Genomic DNA, 19,317 nt, shown 5'->3' with positions numbered 1-19,317 from the left:
GTATTTATTAATATTTTTGTACACCCCAGTGACCAGATATTACATAACAATATGTGATCATCCCAATAAATCTCATACCCATCCAGCACCACACCCTGGGTTTCTCTACCTGTAAACCCAAGTTATCAGAATATTATTGACTATATACATATTCCCTATGCTGTTCTTTATATCCCGTGACTACTCTGTAACAACCAATATGTACTTCTTAATCCCTTCACCTTTTTTGTCCAGTCCCCCTCCCTCCCTCCCTTCTGGTAACCAACAAAAAGTTCTCTATATTTATGCGTCTGTTCTGCTTGTTCATTTTATTTGTAGATTCAATTGCTGATAGATATGTATTTATTGAGATTTTATTGTTCATATTTTTAATCTTTTCTTCTTCTTAAATAACACTCATTTCATGTAATACTGGTTTGTCGTCCCACCACTGCCTCCCTATGAAGAGGTATTATTTCAAGGTGAGAAGGCTGGTGCCAAGAACACGTACACCGTCAACCTTGCCCTGCACCTGCTAACAACCAGGTTGCTGGAGATTCCAAAGGAAGGCCTGGAGAGCCTTCGCCAGATTCTGAGCTACATCTCTGGTGACAGAAGAGTCACACAAACATCCTCTGCACAAATGTGAGTTGTTTAATGTTGTTGTTTTTTTATTAAATGATACATCAAAGGTATAAAAGTTCCCTAGGTACAAACAAGTTACAGAATAATGCATATAAATAGACAATGAACTACATGTGACAATTCCATTTAGCTTCTATTTTGATAAATTTACATCAGTATCTAAAATGCTAAACTCCAGCATTTTTTCTTAATATAGTGCTGCATGATGATTGCAATTCCTGAGGTAAACTTAGTGTCTCTTTGTATGTAAACCAAATCCTCTGAGAAAAATTCAGATATTTATAGTCCCACATACATTAGAATTCACAATTATAATCAGATACTACAGATTTCACTTAAAAAATGGAAATGAGCCAGGCTGGTGGTCTCAGTGGATTGAGCGTTGTTGACCTATGAACCAGGTCATATTTCCGATCAGGGCACATGCCCAGGATGGAGGCTCAATCCCCAGTAGGGTGTGCAGAAGGCAGCTGATAGATGTCTCTCTCTCATCGATGTTTCTTTCTCTCCCTCTTCCTTCCCTTTTAAAAAATCAATAAAAACATATTTTTAAAAAATTGAAATGAACTCTTATAATATTTCTACATCTATATATGTGACTTTAGGCCACCAATAGGGATTCTTAAAATCCTTTGACTTGTAAAAGTATGGTTTAATGAGATTCTTTTAATAATTTTCTGTATTCAGATAAAAATTCCTAGTAAGAACTAAACACTAACTAATACCAAATATATTATCAACTTTCAATAATTTCCAAAGGCCAATTTTGCCAATTAAGCCCTTATCCCTTTCCCTGTGGAAGATGTTTAAGCTAAATGCTGTCAGTATACAGCATCAATGCAGTTGTGCTCTGAATATACCAATGACTTTGCCAGTCAGGTGCTGTCTACTGTAACAGATTTCAGTGAATCAATCTGTAGACTCCACATTATAAAAATATCTTAATAAATATCAAAGCAGCATTTTAGAGATAGCACTAGGATAGCTCTTACTGTTTTTCTATCCAAAGAATAAAAATTGACATTTAATAAGACTTTCAGAGCCCAAATAATTAGGGGTTGGCCCTTTCATAGCTCGTCTTAAAATTGCACAACTGAAGGCCACATGGAGGTTAGACAATGCCATCTTTTAAAAGGTACTTTCTGGTTTTCTCCTAAAGCCTGTCTCTTCATGCTGATTCCACATTCTTCATGTAATCAAATAAACTCTTTGTTTTACTTACAGCAAAATTAAAAGAATTAGTTCCCCCTTTAGATTTTAATTAAATCTTCCAGTAGAAGCCAAAATGATCTAAGGAAAGAAAAAGTACATTGTTACCTAGTTTAAAAGTTCAATTTTAGGTAGTAATTCAGATATTTTAATCTAATTATAAATGGCTATCTGAAAAATAGCTAATCAAAAAAATCAGATTTTATAAAAAAGATTTTTTCTTGACTTTAGTGCTCTTTTCTTAAATTTTCTATTAACCCACATAATTCTAGCCTGAAGGAAATGTAATTAATGTATCATGCTAACAAGCAGATGATATGACTATAAAGACCTGTATTTTTTTTTTAGAAGAATGTATAGGGTACTAACATTCATTTTCCCCTTTCCTTTCTCACATCTAAGAACCTTTAAAATATTTCCTAAAAACAATACATTTTCTTTCAAGTCAAATCCAATAGCCTTGATGACAGAGTTAGCTTTTATTCACAAATGCAGTAAAGCTTGAAAGACTAAGTATTTTTGCAGACACTCAAATTTCTACAAAGTACAAATATTAGTGATGCATTTTGGCAATGTGAAAATAAATAAGTGATTTAATACATACAACTTTAAGATAAAAGATGCCCAGATGGAAATGTCATCTCCTCACGTTTTGGGAAATATGAAGATCTTCAATATTAGTATTTTTCCCCTTCTCTTTTCTTAGGTGGTCATCTGAAATTAGCAGAAATGAGTGTCAATGCTTATCTCAAGTTAAAATAGGCTGTAGACAGACACAGCTACATATATTTCAGTGAGTTATATGTTTAAAGTTGTGCTCTTAGGACAGCTTAGGACAATGAAAGAAACAAAATACAACGTTTTAAACACTACTGAAAAAAAATCAGAAATGGTTTGTACTAGGAGCTCTAATTATTCAAAAAGCTTCTTAACTATTTAAAAAAGTGAATAGAGTAATAATCCCTGGAGTAAACCCATTGGTAAGTAGCTACAAACTTCTCTTATATGTAAGAAACAGAATTCACAAGAAAGGCCAGGGTGTTTAGCATTTTGAGAGACGTTAAAGCTCAATCAAAAAGAAAAACCTTTTTTCAAATAGAAATGTCTCCCAGCTGCACTCTCTTATGACAAGAAGAAAACTAGCACAAGTTACATTTTCCTACGCATATCAGAAAACTATTCGAGAACTTGTAGAAAAGTTCTTCAGCCAAAACCAAAACAATAAAGGTCCATGAGAGTTCAGAGGAGCCAGAGCCTCTGTAACCACCCGCTGTGCTCCCGCCATCGTGAAGAGGCCCCAGTCACTGCTCAGTTTCTTTTGTCATAGGGGGTGGGGGTGGGGGGGCAGTAGAGAAAAGGAGAGGGCAGATGTGTTCTAGATTAAAAGAACCTAAAAAACTCAATACCTGCCCTAACTGGTTTGGCTCAGTGGATAGAGCTTCAGCCTGCGGACTGAAGGGTCCCAGGTTCGATTCCAGTCAAGGGCCTGTACCTTGGTTGTGGGCACATCCTCAATAGGGGTTGTGCAAGGAGGCAGCTGATGGATGGTTCTCTCTCTCTCTCTCTCTTTTTTTTTAAATGTATTTTATTGATTTTTTACAGAGAGGAAGGGAGAGATATAGAGCTAGAAACGTCGATGAGAGAGAAACATTGACCAGCTGCCTCTTGCACACCACCTACTGGGGATGTGCCCGCAACCAAGGTACATGCCCTTGACCGTAATCGAACCCAGGACCTTTCAGTCTGCAGACCGACGCTTTACCACTGAGCCAAACCTGTTTCAGCTGGATGGTTCTCTCTTATCGATGTTTTTAACTCTCTATCCCTCTCCCTTCCTCTCTGTAAAAAAAATCAATAAAATATATTTTAAAAAACCAAAAACTTAATACCCAATCACCCTAGCTGGTTTGGCTCAGTGGATAGTTGGCCTGTGGACTGAAAGGTCCTGGGTTTGATTCCAGTCAAGAGCACATACTGGGTTGCAGGAGTCAGCCAATCAATGATTCTCTACCATCATTGATGTTTCTCTCTCTCTTCCTCCCCTTCCTCTCTGAAATAAATAAAAATATATATTTAAAAGATAAAAAAAATAACATAAATAAAACACTTAATACCCAATGTAGACAAAAACACAATGCACAAATGAAATCCCTAGGAAAATGTGACACACACACCCCCATTCATTAAACACTTTTTGCAACAGAAAAAATATAACCTTTAAAAAAAATATTCTGAAATATTCTGATGAGAAAAACACAATTTTAGACAAGTTATTAGAAACATGTAATTTTAGCATCAAAACATATATTAGTTATTCTAATTCTAAAGACAATTTGATTGTTCACAATCTTATTAATTAGCCCACAGCTGATCACTCTCAGAAATAATTTAAATACTACTACAGATCTGAATCACAGATAAAAAACAATATCCTTCTATTTTAGGCAACTTTTATTGGACAAAATTAATAATATCTTTAGGACATACGCACTTTAGTTTTCTATAAAAGCATTATTAAAAAATGAAGTATGTTTTTCACGTACTTCTCCATAGATGTGTATAAAGTTGAGCTGACGACTTTACAGATTAAAAAGGGTCTGGTCTTTTATGTATAGCAACAACTACTACTTTGCCTCCAATATGGTAAGTTTTAATATCAGCAGCACTAATGATTGGCTACTATTTCAAAGGTAAGTGTCTTTATACATCCTATTCATTTTTTTCAGCACTTTGAAAGCTTTGATAAAATAAGTGCATGCTTTGGACTTATTTTCAAATAAAAGAGAATTTAAGTTACTGTTTTACATTTCAACTGGATGAATTTGTGTAGAGATAAGGTATTGTAATCTAAAGAATAAGTATTAAAAAAAAAAAAAAAGAAAGATTAAGTATTTTAACATCTTCATAATCTTGTCCATGTTGTAAAATGAAACATGTATTCTTTAAACAGTAAGCTAGAGCTGAGAAAATAAATGGAATGCTTAGATATGTTATTAGAACATAATCAATATTGTGGGTGCTTTTTGTTTTTAATTAATTTGAGAGGGAAGAAGAGCGAGAGAGAGGTCATTACATAAAGAGGCCAAGAAAAATCTTTATGATCAAGAAAAATAATTATCCTATTGGTTGTGCAGTCATCCTCATTTCTGAGCCTCCCACAGAGCTTTCCACAGAATAAGCACCAAAGCTTCATTGACTAGAACTTTATTCTCTGAAGTCTCTGGCATTTTATATAGAAAGGACCCCTCCCAGCCCACCCTAACCACTGTGTATATGCTACCAGTAGTTAATCCATGACCTTCATCTCAGGAGAACCTAGGTAAGAAATACTCCACTACTTGTAACTTTCTTATTAGTCATTAGCCATATTAAAGAGAATGATTATAAAAAGCTTACAAATCACAAAAGTTATTTCTCAAGAGGCTATTTTTCCTATTAGACTGAAAATATAAATAGGTTTGCTGTGTTAACAAGTGTTAATGTGTGTAATATCCACTGGTAACAATGAAACTGAGAAACCAGTATTGGTACTTATACTTGGTGAGCATAAACTGTTAAAGCGTTTTTTGGGGGGAAAAATTAGACAATTAGACTATTTTTTAATGCGCACATGCCTTGAACCAGCAATTCTACTTCTAGGCATTCAGATGAGAAATGCCCGTGTGAAGAAAGAAGTAATGCTACACTGTAATGCTGTAAAAGCAAAAAATAAAAAACAGTAAAAGTACATCAGTAAAGAGTGATTAACCACACTATGGAATACTACGAAAAGTTAAAAATGAAGGGGAAGTAGATCTACATATATTGACAAAAATGCAAATTATAGAATATGTATAGTGATAGTGCATATAGGGGTTGGCAAAAGTAGGTTTTCATGTTCATATGGAAAATGGCATGCAGGTTATGATTATTGCATAGCTTTCTTCACTCAAAAGAATGTCTGATGGTACAGTGCACTTAGGAACAATCTTGTAGGCGCTTAAATTGCCAGCCTTCATCATTCACACATTCTTGTAGTTTACTTGTTATACTCAAACACACTTTGGCACAGAATACTGACCTACTTTTGCCCACTCCTGTATTCTAAAGTTTAATTGTTTTTTTAAATACTAATGTGGTAATGCATGGTTCAAATTTCAAAAGGAAGATAAAAGGGTTACAAATGGGCCGAAACCGGTTTGGCTCAATGGATAGAGCGTCGGCTTGGGGACTGAAGGGTCCCGGGTTCGATTCCGGTCAAGGGCATGTACCTTGGTTGTGGGCACATCCCCAGTAGGGGGTGTGCAGGAGGCAGCTGATCGATGACTCTCTCTCATCGATGTTTCTAGCCTTCTATCTCTCTCCCTTCCTCTCTGTACAAAATCAATAAAATATATTTAAAAAAAAAAAAAAAAGGGTTACAAATGTGAATTTCTTCAGTCCTGTCTCTAACCACATAACTCCTCCCAGACACAAGATATCAATTCCTTGCCTATTCCTGCAGATTTTCTATCCAGTACCTGTTTTTCTCTGATGCTGGTAATTTGGAAGGTGTGCAAAATTCTCATATTAACTGTTAGTAACCTTGTTTTTATATACAACGGAAGGAGGGAGGTCTGGAACAGAGAGAACCTGCCACTGGAATCCCAGAGCAGTCAGGGAAACTACAGAGCACCAAGGGCTTTTTAAAATAATGCCTTTCCTCTTTAACCTTTAGGTTATAATTAAGTGTTTAATACCCTATTCTGAAATAGAGTTGCAATTTCCTGCTTGTTTGTCATCTTACTCAAAGTTTTGTATACTTTTATCTTTTTGTTTCATGTATTCAATAGAAGAAAGAACTCCTTTCATTTCTTGTCATGCAGGTCTTGTGGTGATAAACTCCCTCAGCTGTGTCTGTCTGGAAAAGCCTTTATTTCTCCCTCATATCTAAAGGATAACAAAAATATGTTAGCGTTCCACGAATTTGTGTGTCATCTTTGCACAGGAGCCATGCTACTCCTCTCTGTATTGTTCCAATTTTAGTGCATATCAGTACTTGAATACACAGAAATGAGTCCTGAAGGATACCCACCAAGTTGCTAATGGAGTTAACTTCTGTAGAAGGGAGGGTAATTGGGGAGTTAGGGAGAAGCAGGAGGGAAGAGATTAAAGGGCATGTTACATTATATTATTTGAATGTTTAGAGATTTACTCATGTGCTTGTGTTTTGTTTTGAAGTACCTGCTAAAAAGCAGTTCTTATTCAATCCCTAAAAAGGGAACTAGGAAAACCCCATGTTCTTTAAATGATAACGTGTACAGGAATGCCAATCAGAAATGCTGATGCTGCCGAACCGGTTTGGCTCAATGGATAGAGCATCGGTCTGCGGACTGAAAGGTCCCAGGTTCAATTTCAGTCAAGGGCATGTACATTGGTTGCAGGCACACCCCCAGCAGGGGGTGTACAAGAGGCAGCTGGTCGATGTTTCTCTTTCATTGACGTTTCTAGCTCTCTATCTCTCTCCTTTCTTTTCTGTGGAAAATCAATAAAAAATATTTTTTTTAAAAATGCTGATGCTGCTAAAAATGATCAGCTATAGGCATAAATGAACTCGTATGAGCTCATAAAACTCTTAGTCTTAGTTTTCTCTAATGTAAATAAGTAGCTGGGAATAATTTATTTTCCAATGTTCTATAAGCTCAGAAATCTAAGATATATAGAAAAATAAGTCCTAGTAAAGTCAGAAATAGCCTCAAAAGGCCACCAGCTTTCACATCTTTAGCTAATATTTAACTCTAGGGGCCCGGTACACGGATTCATGTGGGGTCCCTCAGCCTGGCCTGTGTCCTCACACAATCTGGGACCCCTCTGGGGATTTGGACTGCTGGTATGAGAGATGTCAGGGGCAGGCAGCCTGCCAGGGAGGAGCCCGAACCCCGGCGCCAGGTGCTGCGCTGCTCCTGCTCAGCCTGGCCCTGCTGTGCCTGCCACTGTGGTAGGTAGCACTGCGGAAAGGCAGGAAAGTCTGTAGCCGTGAGCCCAGCGTCTGGTGCCCATTGGTCAGCTGAGTGTTGCTCCTGAGTGGAACACACTCACCACCAGGGGGCAGTTGCTCAAAGCAGGAGCTGCCTCCTGGTGGTCAGTGTATGTCATAGTGACCAGTTGCTTAGGGTTTTATATATATACTAGAGGCCCGGTGCACGAAATTTGTGCACTCAGAGGGAGGAGGTCCCTCAGCTAGGACTGCGCCCTCTCACAGTCCAACAGTTGGACATCCTTAGCGCTGCCACAGAGGCAGGAGAGGCTCCCACCACTGCTGCTGTGCTAGTCAGCCATGAGCCAGGCTTCTGGCTGAGTGGCATTCCCCCTGTGGGAGCACACTGACCACCACGGGACAGCTTCTGCATTGCGATCTTTCCCCTGGTGGTCAGTGCGTTACAGCAAACAGTCATTCTGCTGTTTGGTCGATTTGCATATTAGCCTTTTATTATATAGGATAATGTCTTATTATGGGCAAGACCTCTAATTCAATTTTTTTTAGGCAGTTAAAGGGAGGGGCATAATTTTCAGTTGAACCTGAAGCTAAAATTGCACTTAGCTCAAAAATCTGCATACCACTGAGACACATCCTGGTGAGGCTCATTCTGAACCCACACACTGTTCTATTATGTGTGTAAGTATTGGGAACCATCTTATTTCTTTAGTGAAAGGAATCTTTTGTTATGTTACAATGACTAACTTTATCTCATGAGTTGTGTTTTGGCTTCAAGCCTATATCCAGTATTCATGCAGCAACTTCAGCTCTTCCATTCAATATTTACCTGGCATATATTTCCTTTTATTTTCTCTAAATCTTTCTAGATTTTTATGTATTGGATAGGAATAGCCCCTGGGCACAGACAATAGTCTGGCGAAGGCCTGGAAGGGCTGGGGGCAGGGTGTAGGAGATCAATGGGAAAAAATAAAACCAAAACAAAGGGACATCTTTAATACTTGCAACAATAAAAATACATTTTAAGGAAAAAATCCTAGTTGAAAAGAGTTTTATGTGAAATAATATAAGTAATTGCTCTACACTGTACTTTATATTCTCAACCCTCTCAAAGAGTTATTAATTGACCCTATGTTCAATGACTGCAGGACTGACTTCCACCATGCTGCCCCAGCACTGACTGCCACAGAGGCTGCAATAGGACCCTGCTTTTCTCTCCCAGCCTCTGCCGAGGCCTGATTGCAGCCCCCTCGGCAGTCAGAACTGAGTCACTGAGGCACCTGCAGCATGGCAGTCAGTGCTGGGTCACCAGAACTGACTTCCACCACGCCGACCCAGCACTGACTGCCACGGGGGCTGCGATCAGACCCTGCTTTTCTCTCCAGGCCTGATCACAGGCCCCTCGGCAGTCAGTGCTGGGTCACTGAAGTGCCCACAACACTGACTGCAGAACTGACTTCCGGTGATTGGTCAAGACTTCGATCTTGATAATCAGCTGTCTGAAACCCATCTGACCTTTGTTTTTTTTAAACTTATTTTTAAATTTTGTATTGGTTTTAGAGCAGGGGTCCTCAAACTTTTTAAAGTGGGGGCCAGATCACGGTCCCTCAGAGAGCTGGAGGGCCGGACTATATGAACTACTAATTCCTACTGTAACACCTCGGCTGCGCTCACTGCCCAAAAAACCTGGCGGGCCGGATCAGACTCCTCTGCGGGCCGCATGTGGCCCATGGGCCATAGTTTGAAGACCCCTGGTTTTAGAGAGAAGAAGATAGGGAAAGAGAGAGATAGAAACATTCATGATGAGAGAGTATTACTGATTGGCTGCTTCTTGCATGCCCCCTACTACCGTGTTTCCCTAAAATAAGACATCCTCCGAAAATAAGACCTAGCGCATGGAAAGATAAGACATCCCCTGAAAATAAGACTTAGCACAACTTTGGGAGAAAAAATTAATATAAGACACTGTCTTATTTTCGGGGAAACAGGGTAGGAATTGAGCCCAAACCCAGGCATGTGACCTGACCAGGAATAGAACTGTGACCTCCTTATTCATGGGTTGACACTCAACCACTAAACAGCACTGGCCAGGCCCACCTGACCTTTTTAAAAATAGAGATCAAGCTGAAACCGGTTTGGCTCAGTGGATAGAGTGTCGGCCTGCGGACTGAAAGGTCCTGGATTCGATTCCGGTCAAGGGCATGTACATTGGTTGCGGGCACATCCCCAGTAGGAGATGTGCAAGAGGCAGCTGGTCGATGATTCTCTCTCATCAATGTTTCTAACTTTCTATCCCTCTCTCTTCCTCTCTGTAAAAAATTAACTAAAAAATATATTAAAATAAATAAATAAATAAAAATAGAGATCAACTCTCTCTCACAATAAGACAGTGAGCTCTAAACCATTTAGTTCAGATTACCAAATTGAGGTCCTACTGCTGATTTAAATAATAAAAAACAAGCTCATTTAAAGAGTGCATTCTGAAAGAAATATATTCTTTCTCCTAAGATTTTATTTGTAGATACCTGCCACTGTACCACAAAAAGTATCCTGAAAATGCAAAGGACATAAAAACCTGTGATTTCTCTATCTGTATTCAACATTTTCCCCTCTTTTTAGTCTTAGGGGGAAAACATGTGATGATTCTATCTATAGAGAGCTATTTATTCAGTATGCTAAGAACTAAGCTGCTCCAGAAAGTACAAATTTATATGAAATTCGGATTTTTCAATACTTCTATAGAGAAATTATACGTAAAAACTTTGTCCAGTCATTCACCCGCCTTCTCCCAAGATTCTCTTTCCAAAAAAGCTTTTTGGTTTTTTTGGAGGATAAACAACATGGGTTAAAACTATAGTAGATCTAAGTGGAATTAAACTATGGCTCAAAAGCTTGGAAAAAATCTATTCCAAAGATAAAAATATATAAGAAGGAAATATACTTGCTAACAGCTAAATGATAAATTTCCGAAAGCTCATACCCATTTGTTCTCTTCCACTAGGTTGTCTACCAGGATTTGGGTTTAGAGGCTGAAGTGAAGATCCTTTCAGAAATGTATGTTGGATGCCATCCTTAGTTCCATGCAAGAAGTGAGCTAAAATCCCATATAAAAGAGGTCTATAGCAGGAAGAAAACCAAAATCAATTAAATTTGCACGAAAAGGAAAAACTTAACACTATGCTTTAAAAGGTAGCCTCTGACACTAAAATAGCCAAGTAATTCACTAGGCTTATAAAATAAGGTTGCATGGTTATTATACAAATTGTAAACTGTTCATGCTTTTTAAGTTGAAAAGTGCTATTTTACTCTAAAGATGATTTTAAAACCCAGGGAGAAAATGTTAACACCTTAAATCATATCTAAACTGAAATACAATTTCAATCAATACAGAGGAGGAATTCAGCTTTTAAGCTCCAAAATCCAGTATAAAATTTTCCAGTACCTAATAATCACTAATACACAATAGTTATTCAATAAACTCTTCTTGCATTAATAATCCTTGCCTAGAGAAGGTCTTATGTCCCAAGAGACATGCTGCCTTTGCCATCTGATCTCAGAAAGATTTTTTTTTAATTGATTTCAGAGAAGAAGGAAGAGGGAGAGATAGATAGAAACATCAATGATGAGAGAGAATTGTCGATTGGCTGCCTCCTGCACAACCCCTACTGAGCTCAAAATCCAGGCATGTGCCTGACTGGGAACTGTTACTTTCTGGTTCATAGGCTGATGCTCAACCACTAAGCTACACCAGTTGGGCATAGAGATTCTTAATGTCCCAGTCTCATAAGTGTTTCTTTCTCTGTAAGTTAGGGTAAGTATAAACCCTTCCTTCTTATAGGGTTATTATGGACCAAATGAGTTAATAAATGTCAAGTGTTTAAAACTGTGCCTGGCACATATTAAATGATATGTAAATGTCAGCTACATGGGAGTTGGGTAAGAATTAATATTTAAAAAGCTACTTTAGTTTACAAAACATTTCTGCCTCTTTTCAGTTTACTCTCACCTTGTGATGTCATAATCATCATCCCCAACTAATGAGAAAACCACAGCTCAAAATTAATTTGCTAGAAATCCCTCAGCTAGTAAGTAAACGAACTTTTTACCTAAACCCCAAGTCCCAAACTCTTTTCAATATGCTGCCTGGGATTTATATTCCTGCTCTTGCACAAAAAGAAGCTGCCCTGCTGACAATAGAGGTACAATAAATGTTTTCCTTCATTTCTAATCTCATCATTGAAAACAAAATTTAATGGATTGAGTTTTTTCAGATATTTACTGACTTATTAGTAGGTGTGATGATTTAAATTATGACATGCCTAACTGCCCTCCCCTTGAGTGTGGGCTAAACTCACTTGTAATGAATCAAGCTCGTTTAAGTAACAGCACTCTGTCCAAAACCGGTTTAGCTCAGTGGATAAGAGTGTCAGATTGAGGACTGAAAGGTCCCAGGTTCGATTCTGGTCAAGGGCATGTACCTTGGTTGTGGGCACATTCCCAGTAGGGGGTGTGCAAGAGGCAGCTGATTGATGATTCTCTCTCATCGATGTTTCTAACTCTCTGTCCCTCTCTCTTCCTCTCTGTAAAAAATCAATAAAATATATTTTTTAAATAACAGCACTCTGCAACTTTAGAGACTAGGTTATTATAGCATTGCGCCTTCATTGTGTGAGTCATCAGCATGGAGATATCAGTAAAGACTCAAGAATACTTAGAAAGCCCTAGCTGGTTTTGCTCAGTGGATAGAACATCAGCCTGTGGACTGAAAGGTCCTGGGTTCAATTCTGGCCAAGGGCATATGCCTGGGTTGCAGGCTCAATCCCCAGTAGGGGGCATGCAGGAGGCAGCCAGTCAATGATTAGCTCTCATCAGTGATGTTTGCATCTCTCTCTTCCTCTCCCTTCCTAACTGAAATCAATAAAAATATATATATTTTTTAAAGAATACTTAGAAAAGTGGGCAGTGGGACAAGAAGGAAAGGACAAAACTTGGGGAGTGCCCACGATTTAAAGCAGGGGTCTTCAAACTACGGCCCGCGGGCCACATGCGGCCCGCAGAGGAGTCTGATCCGGCCCGCCAGGTTTTTTGGGCAGTGAGCGCAGCCAAGGTGTTACAGTTGTTATTAGTAGTTCATATAGTCCGGCCCTCCAGCTCTCTGAGGGACCGTGATCTGGCCCCCACTTTAAAAAGTTTGAGGACCCCTGATTTAAAGGAACCAATAAAGACACTGATAACACCATTAGGGAGGCAGGAAAAATCAAGACAGTAAAGAATCACAAAAGACAAAACATTTTATGACAAAAAATGTCTTAAGGAAGAGTGAAATTAGTATTACAAAAGACTGCAGAAACTCAAGGAGTGACTTTGTACAAACTACAGGATAAAAGTGGCAAATGATCCTGGAACCATTTCATACAAAGATTTGTGGAAGAGTTCATTTTAATTGGTATGCCATTTAAAATATTTTTATGGTAAAATAATTCCACCATGAAGTAAGATGAAAAAATTCAATGTATTTTTTTAAAGAGAAAACATAGCATAAGACTTTAGAGCAATTCCTTGCTAGGAAAAGACTGCTTTGAGCTATGTTCCCAGGTGCTTATGTAGTATGTTTTTTTTTCTTTTTTTGAACATTTATGGATCCTCTGGAAAATGTTTAGTTACCACTGAAGTAAGAAAATAACTAAGAAATTAGTAGAAAGTGGTTGTTCTTCTTTTTAAGAGCATAGTTTTTCGTAAATGGTGTGGGGATAATTTAAGATGCAAGGAAGACCACGGAGTAGATACTAAAATAAAAGCAGAGGGTTGATAGCCGAAACCGGTTTGGCTCAGTGGTAGAGCGTCGGTCTGCGGACTGAAAGGTCTTGGGTTCGATTCCGGTCAAGGGCATGTACCTTGGTTGCGGGCACATCCTCGGTAGGGGGTGTGCAAGAGGCAACTGGTCGATGTTTCTCTCTCATCAACGTTTCTAGCTCTCTATCTCTCTCCCTTCCTCTCTGTAAAAAATCAATAAAATAAAATAAAAATAAAAATAAAAGAAACTGTTAAAAAAAGCAAAGGGTTGATATTTCACTAAGTTAAGTGGTAAAATGGAGATTGAACAGTAGCTTGGGTTTGGACATTGACAGTTCTTTTTTTTTGGAGAGGGGAAATCTGAGTACGTAACTAAATTGAAATGAAGGAAGCTATGGGGAGGGCAAGTTAAATCTGAAGAAGAAAATGATTGATAGAGCAAAAGCAACAGAAGGAAAAAAGATGGATCAAGAAGCCAAGAGGAGTGCCCCTTAGAAAGGGGTGGGGCTATTCAGTCCTCTGAAACCACGGGAATTTCAGCTCCAGAGAGCAGAGACCTCCTCTGACCCATTTATTGCTGCCTACCTTGGATTTGGTGCAGTGCTAGACAAACACTAGACCCAAATAAATACCTGTTGGATTAAAATGAAATAAAACCACCACTATGAGATTGTGACTCTAATACAACAATATCTGAAAGTTTACTTTAAAAATAAGTTCTTACATTGTGTTATCCTTTGATTCTTCAAATGCATTTAGTTCTCGGATGAGAAATTGCCGGTCCAGTGGAACTACAGGTTGACCAGATTCTAGGGGGGAAAAAATTATGAAAACGCTGAGTCTTTATTGATCTAAAAAGCAAACATGATTTTGATACATACTTACCAGATATACACATTTTTCAGATTTTGGAAAATAATGATGGCAGATCCAACTTATACTTTTATGACTTTCAATTTATTTTGTTAAATATATAGCTTAATATGGGTGATTTCATCTAAACTCATTTTAAATCTAATTTTTGGTTAGGGAAATACTGTTTCTGCAATACTAGGCTTCAGCAGTCTGTTTTTGTGAATTCAACACATGACAGTACCAATATCCATTTGGTGGCAATAATTCTAAGAATAAAATTAACCCAAATATTAAATGCTGGCAAGAATATGGGGCAACTGAAAACCTCATACTTTATTTGTAGAAGAGCAAAAATGGTACAGGCACTATCAATAGTTGAGCAGTTTCTTATCCAGGTAAACATATACTTACAACACATAACCCAGCAATTCCACTCTTACCTCTTTATCTAGGAGAGACTAAAACCTATGTTCACACAAAAACCTTTTGTGAATGTTTATGACAGCTAGATTCATAATTGCCAAATGTCCATCAACTGACACAATGGCATGCTATTCAGGAAAAGAAAAAAAAGTTGACAGTATTGTGCTATGAAAGGAAGCCAACTCCAAAGTCTACATCCTATATGGTTCTATTTATAGGACATTCTGGAAAAGGCAAATGATAGGCAGAGATAACAAGAGGTCAGTGGTTGCTAGGGGTAAGGAGTAGGTAAAGAAGTTGAATATTATATGTTGCAAATATTTCAATTTTTTTAAAAAAAGCCAAGGTAGCCAAAACCAGTTTGGCTCAGTGGTTGAGCATTGGTCTGCGGACTGAAAGGTCCCGGGTTCGATTCTGGTCAAGGGCATGTACATTGACTGCGGGCACATCCCCGGAAGGGGATGTGCAGGAGGCAGCTGATCGATGTTTCTCTCTCATTGACGTTTCTGGCTCTCTATCTCTCCCCCTTCCTCTCTGTAAAAAATCAATAAAATATATTTTTAAAAAATGCCAAGGTATTTAATATGAAACTTGACTACTGTCACTGTATTTCACTCTAGGGAAGCTCAAGTCCAAGACACGTAATTAATGATATTTTCATAATGTTCTTCTTTTCTGAGTATTAATGGTATTATCCAAACATCTATAACAAAAGGGAGGAAAGTGGAGATACTGATATTAAAGTTCTTTAAGCCAATAAAAATTATCAGTTTTTATTCAGTTAAGACATGCTTAATATTAAATAAAAGATCTGTAATTGAATTCATTCTCTCTTCCAAAAATCTACTTTATTAATTATTTTCTTTAATGAGAACATCTTTAAGGCATGAAATAGTTTTAAAGCATAGATTAAACCTTAAGGGAATTAGCCCTGGAAATGTGGGTCAGCTGGTGGGAGCATCTCTCATACACCAAAAGGTTGTGGGTTTGATTCCCGGTCAGGTTACATACCCAGGTTTCAGGTCTGATCCCTGATTAGGAAATGTTTCGGAGGCAATTGATCAATGTCCCTCCTTCCCTCTCTAAAAAAGGCTAAAAACACACAAAAAACCTTAAGGGAATTCAAGTATGTACAGGGTGGGGCAAAAGTAGGTTTATGTGTCCTAATCACTCAGACGATTTTATGTCCTAGTCTCTCAGATAATGCTGTTTTATAATGGAATTAGATTTCCAGGCTAAATACTTAGAATTTGTGGAAGGCAAAAAGCAGATTTTGCCTCACATGACTAACGATACCACTTACCTGCAATGAGGACAGACGATGTATATTTATATTTGTTGAATTCCAAATACTCCCGAATTAATTCATTAATAAGAAGGTTTTCATGAGACAATGTTGGTCGGGGTTCACTTTCATCATCTAAGGCTTTGAAAACTTCGGCTCGAATTCTCGCTTTTAAATGCCCTAAGACTCCTCTTTTTTCCAAGGTGTCCTTTAAAACTGTTAAATATAAAACATTAACGCTTCAATTACAGAGTAAATTTTGTCATTCTTAAGCTTACTTTAAAGAAAATGGTTTAAAAGGTAAATGACCTAACAACAGCCTTCAATCTAAACACTGTGATGAACTGAACAATGATCACATTAGCTATCACAAGCCATGTTTGTAATAAAAAATAAAGTTCCCAAGTTGCAATGATGTACTATTTTAATGTATTTAAACAAATTCAAGTTTATTCTTCCAACACTGTCACATTCCTGGTTGAGAAAAAAAGGGGGAATAGAGCTGAAGCTGAAACTGAAACCGGTTTAGCTCAGTGGATAGAACGTCACCTGGGGACTGAAAGGTCCCAGGTTCGATTCAGGTCAAGGGCATGTACCTTAGTTTCGGGCACACCCCCAGTAGGGGGCGTGCAGGAGGCAGCTGGTTGATGTTTCTAACTATCTCCCTTCCTCTCTGTAAAAAAATCAATAAAATATATTTTTAAAAAGGGGGGGGCGGGGAGAAGAACTATAGTCAGCACACAGGGACTTGAACTTACCCTCCAGTGTCTCATATATTTTCTAAAATATTTATCACTGCAGACAGGTTCTGCATGTCCCTAAAAACCTCTGGCCCAGAAAAATTATGATTAAAGATTATAAGTACATTCCATAGAAGGAATGTGCCCTGCCTTTTGTATAAAAACCTTTGCTATCCAGAACTCTTGGGAAATGGTTCATTCTAAATGAAAAGGTGGGTTTTGTGTTTGGGATATTTTCTTTTGTCTGTTTTTTTAATGACAATTGTGCATTAATTCCTAAAAACAAAAGGATTTTGAAATTTTAAGCCTAGTTAGAAATCTAACACAGAGTTTATCACTGCCATCTTGAGAAATCAAGGATATATATGCTTAATGTAATCTAACTTCTTGATGAACAAGAGTCATTATAACAAATATCAGTAGTTGTGATAATGAAATTTAGCAATAAATATTAGTATGGATAGTAAAGGCATATGGTTGAATTGGCACCATCACTTGCAGGAGTCTACAACCTTTTTTTTTTTTTTTTTTTTTTCAAATTGTCCCTAATTGTAGAGGGCCCTTTGGGAATGCACATGGATGACCTTTAAATTAATGTCAGCTGAGTCCCAGGTGACTGGCAAGGCCGTCCCCCGGAAACAGCCTCCCAAAATGTCAGAGACTGTTATCAGTACAGATTTCCTATCTTTATCAATGTGCTTGGAATGAGGAACAAATAGGATCTTGACTTACCCAGGTATTGATATGCTAAATCCCAGGAATGAGGGAATGAATAGGACCTGGGCACACCCAACCCTCCCCCCCAGCCCCCCCCCTCCCCCCCGGAAATCAATAAATGCGCTGTGTTGTCTGTAGACTGTCCCCCTATCAGAATGACAGCCTCCACCCGGCAAAACTTATTTCTTTCTTTCTTTCTTTTGGATCTATTTCTGCCTCTTGGTCTCTTTCCTTCTTTTATTTCTTAATCCCCAGCTCCTCCACTCAGGAACCGGTCCTTAAAACACTGTGCCGTAACAACTTCTTCAGAGGCAGCTCCATAACCTGGTGTGTATCCCTAAGCATCTATCTCCTCTGAAGTGGTGTGCAATACTGTGTTTCCTGGGGAGCGGGCTCAACGACTTCCGGGAAGGCTGTTCTTGCGGTGAAGGCATGTGGCACACAAGTACATTCATCCCAACGGGGACTGATTCATCTCCAGGAGGTGCAACCCCTCCCGGCCAAATCTCTAAGAATCACTGACATCCGCGTGTCCCCTGCAAACTGGCTCCGGTTCCATGAGCGGGGCAGGGCAGGGTCAGGCCGTGACTGAGCCCTGAGCTCTGGTGCAGCATTTGTCTGTTTCTCACACTCTGCCTCCTTCTGGCTACATCATTCAGGGCGAGCTATTTCACTTCCCAGCACCCCAATATCCTCATCTATGAAGTGGGCACAGGGTTGTCCACAATGGAACCAAGTACATAACACAGAGGCTGGGCCCTGTCTGGCACGTGAGGCTCCATCACTGGTAACTGTAATTATTACTACTACCTGCCTGGCTATCTGCGTCAGAACTAATGGTGTGCAAATGTTATCAGGTTAAGGACTCTCGCCTTTGTGGGTGTTTTTTTTTGTTTTTTGTTTTTTTTGTTTTTGTTTGTTTTTTCGAAAAAGACAGCAGAATGGCCAGGCCCCGCCCAGTCCGATGAAAAATCGGGCCCCGACTCCCAGGTTGTAAGGATACAGAAATGGCTCAGGGAAATGGCTGTGGAGACTGTAACCGTTATCCCCGCGTGAACGGCCCACGCCACGGCGGGTCCGGAAAAAGAAGGCGCCAGAGGCCCAAGGCGCAGGACTGCAGACCTCCCAGGTACCTGCAGATTCTGGGTTTAAAAAAACTGCCCCGTGCAGCCCCTTCCCTCCGGGATTCTAAACACAGCGGCCCCAGCGGCCACCACGGCGGCCGGCTGCGCAGGCCCTGGCGACGCAAGGAGACCGCCCGGAAAAGGCCGACTCCTCTCCGCGAGCCCTCCTTTCAACCCAACCTTTCCACCGGCTGCGGACCGGCTGCATGCCACCGGGCAACCTCCCGACGCGCACTCACCAGCCTTCAGCTCGGTGACAGTCGCCATTTTTAACGGCCGCCAGGGGCGCGACCCCGCCCCGCCGCGGCATGGTCTGTAGCCAATCAATGCGCCGCTCTCGCCGCGCCTGGCCCCGCCCCTCTCAGTTGACGCGACTGGGTGGGCGGGGACTGTCCTGAAACCCCAACAATCAGCGAGCGCGCTGGACCGCTCGGCGGAAGAGGAAGGAGGGAGCAGGAAGGAGGGAGGGGAAACGGGGACTGCGGCATGTTGGCAGGTCTGAGCCCTTACCTGTGGCGGTTGGTGGTACCTGCCTTTCCTTGTTATGGACTGAAAATTCCACAAAGCCAGCGCAGCAGCTGTGCACCATAAATG

The 19,317-nt window shown here is 39.6% G+C and overlaps 1 protein-coding gene across 3 annotated transcripts; it reads right to left on the bottom strand.

Moving 5' to 3' along the window:
• Positions 1-615: 615 nt before the first annotated feature.
• Positions 616-19,065, bottom strand: CEP20 (centrosomal protein 20). 3 transcript variants are annotated; one of them, XM_084881180.1, is made up of 6 exons: positions 18,963-19,065; positions 16,161-16,358; positions 14,304-14,388; positions 10,767-10,903; positions 2,438-2,547; positions 616-1,914 (listed from the first exon to the last, which is right to left on the bottom strand). In XM_084881180.1, the coding sequence occupies exons 1-5, from the start codon at positions 18,988-18,990 to the stop codon at positions 2,471-2,473; spliced, it is 525 nt and encodes a 174-aa protein (XP_084737306.1). In that variant the 5' UTR covers positions 18,991-19,065; the 3' UTR covers positions 616-1,914; positions 2,438-2,470. The 3 variants fall into 3 exon arrangements, with proteins under 3 accessions (XP_084737306.1, XP_084737305.1, XP_084737307.1); XM_084881179.1 differs by having other exon boundaries at positions 616-2,547; positions 18,963-19,042; XM_084881181.1 differs by lacking the exon at positions 10,767-10,903 and having other exon boundaries at positions 616-2,547; positions 18,963-19,043.
• Positions 19,066-19,317: the final 252 nt, after the last annotated feature.

This window comes from Pipistrellus hanaki (genome assembly GCF_964339955.1).
Source record: "Pipistrellus hanaki genome assembly, chromosome: 4".
Classification (NCBI taxonomy): Eukaryota; Metazoa; Chordata; class Mammalia; order Chiroptera; family Vespertilionidae; genus Pipistrellus; species Pipistrellus hanaki.
This window is presented reverse-complemented; position numbering and strand designations above follow the sequence as displayed.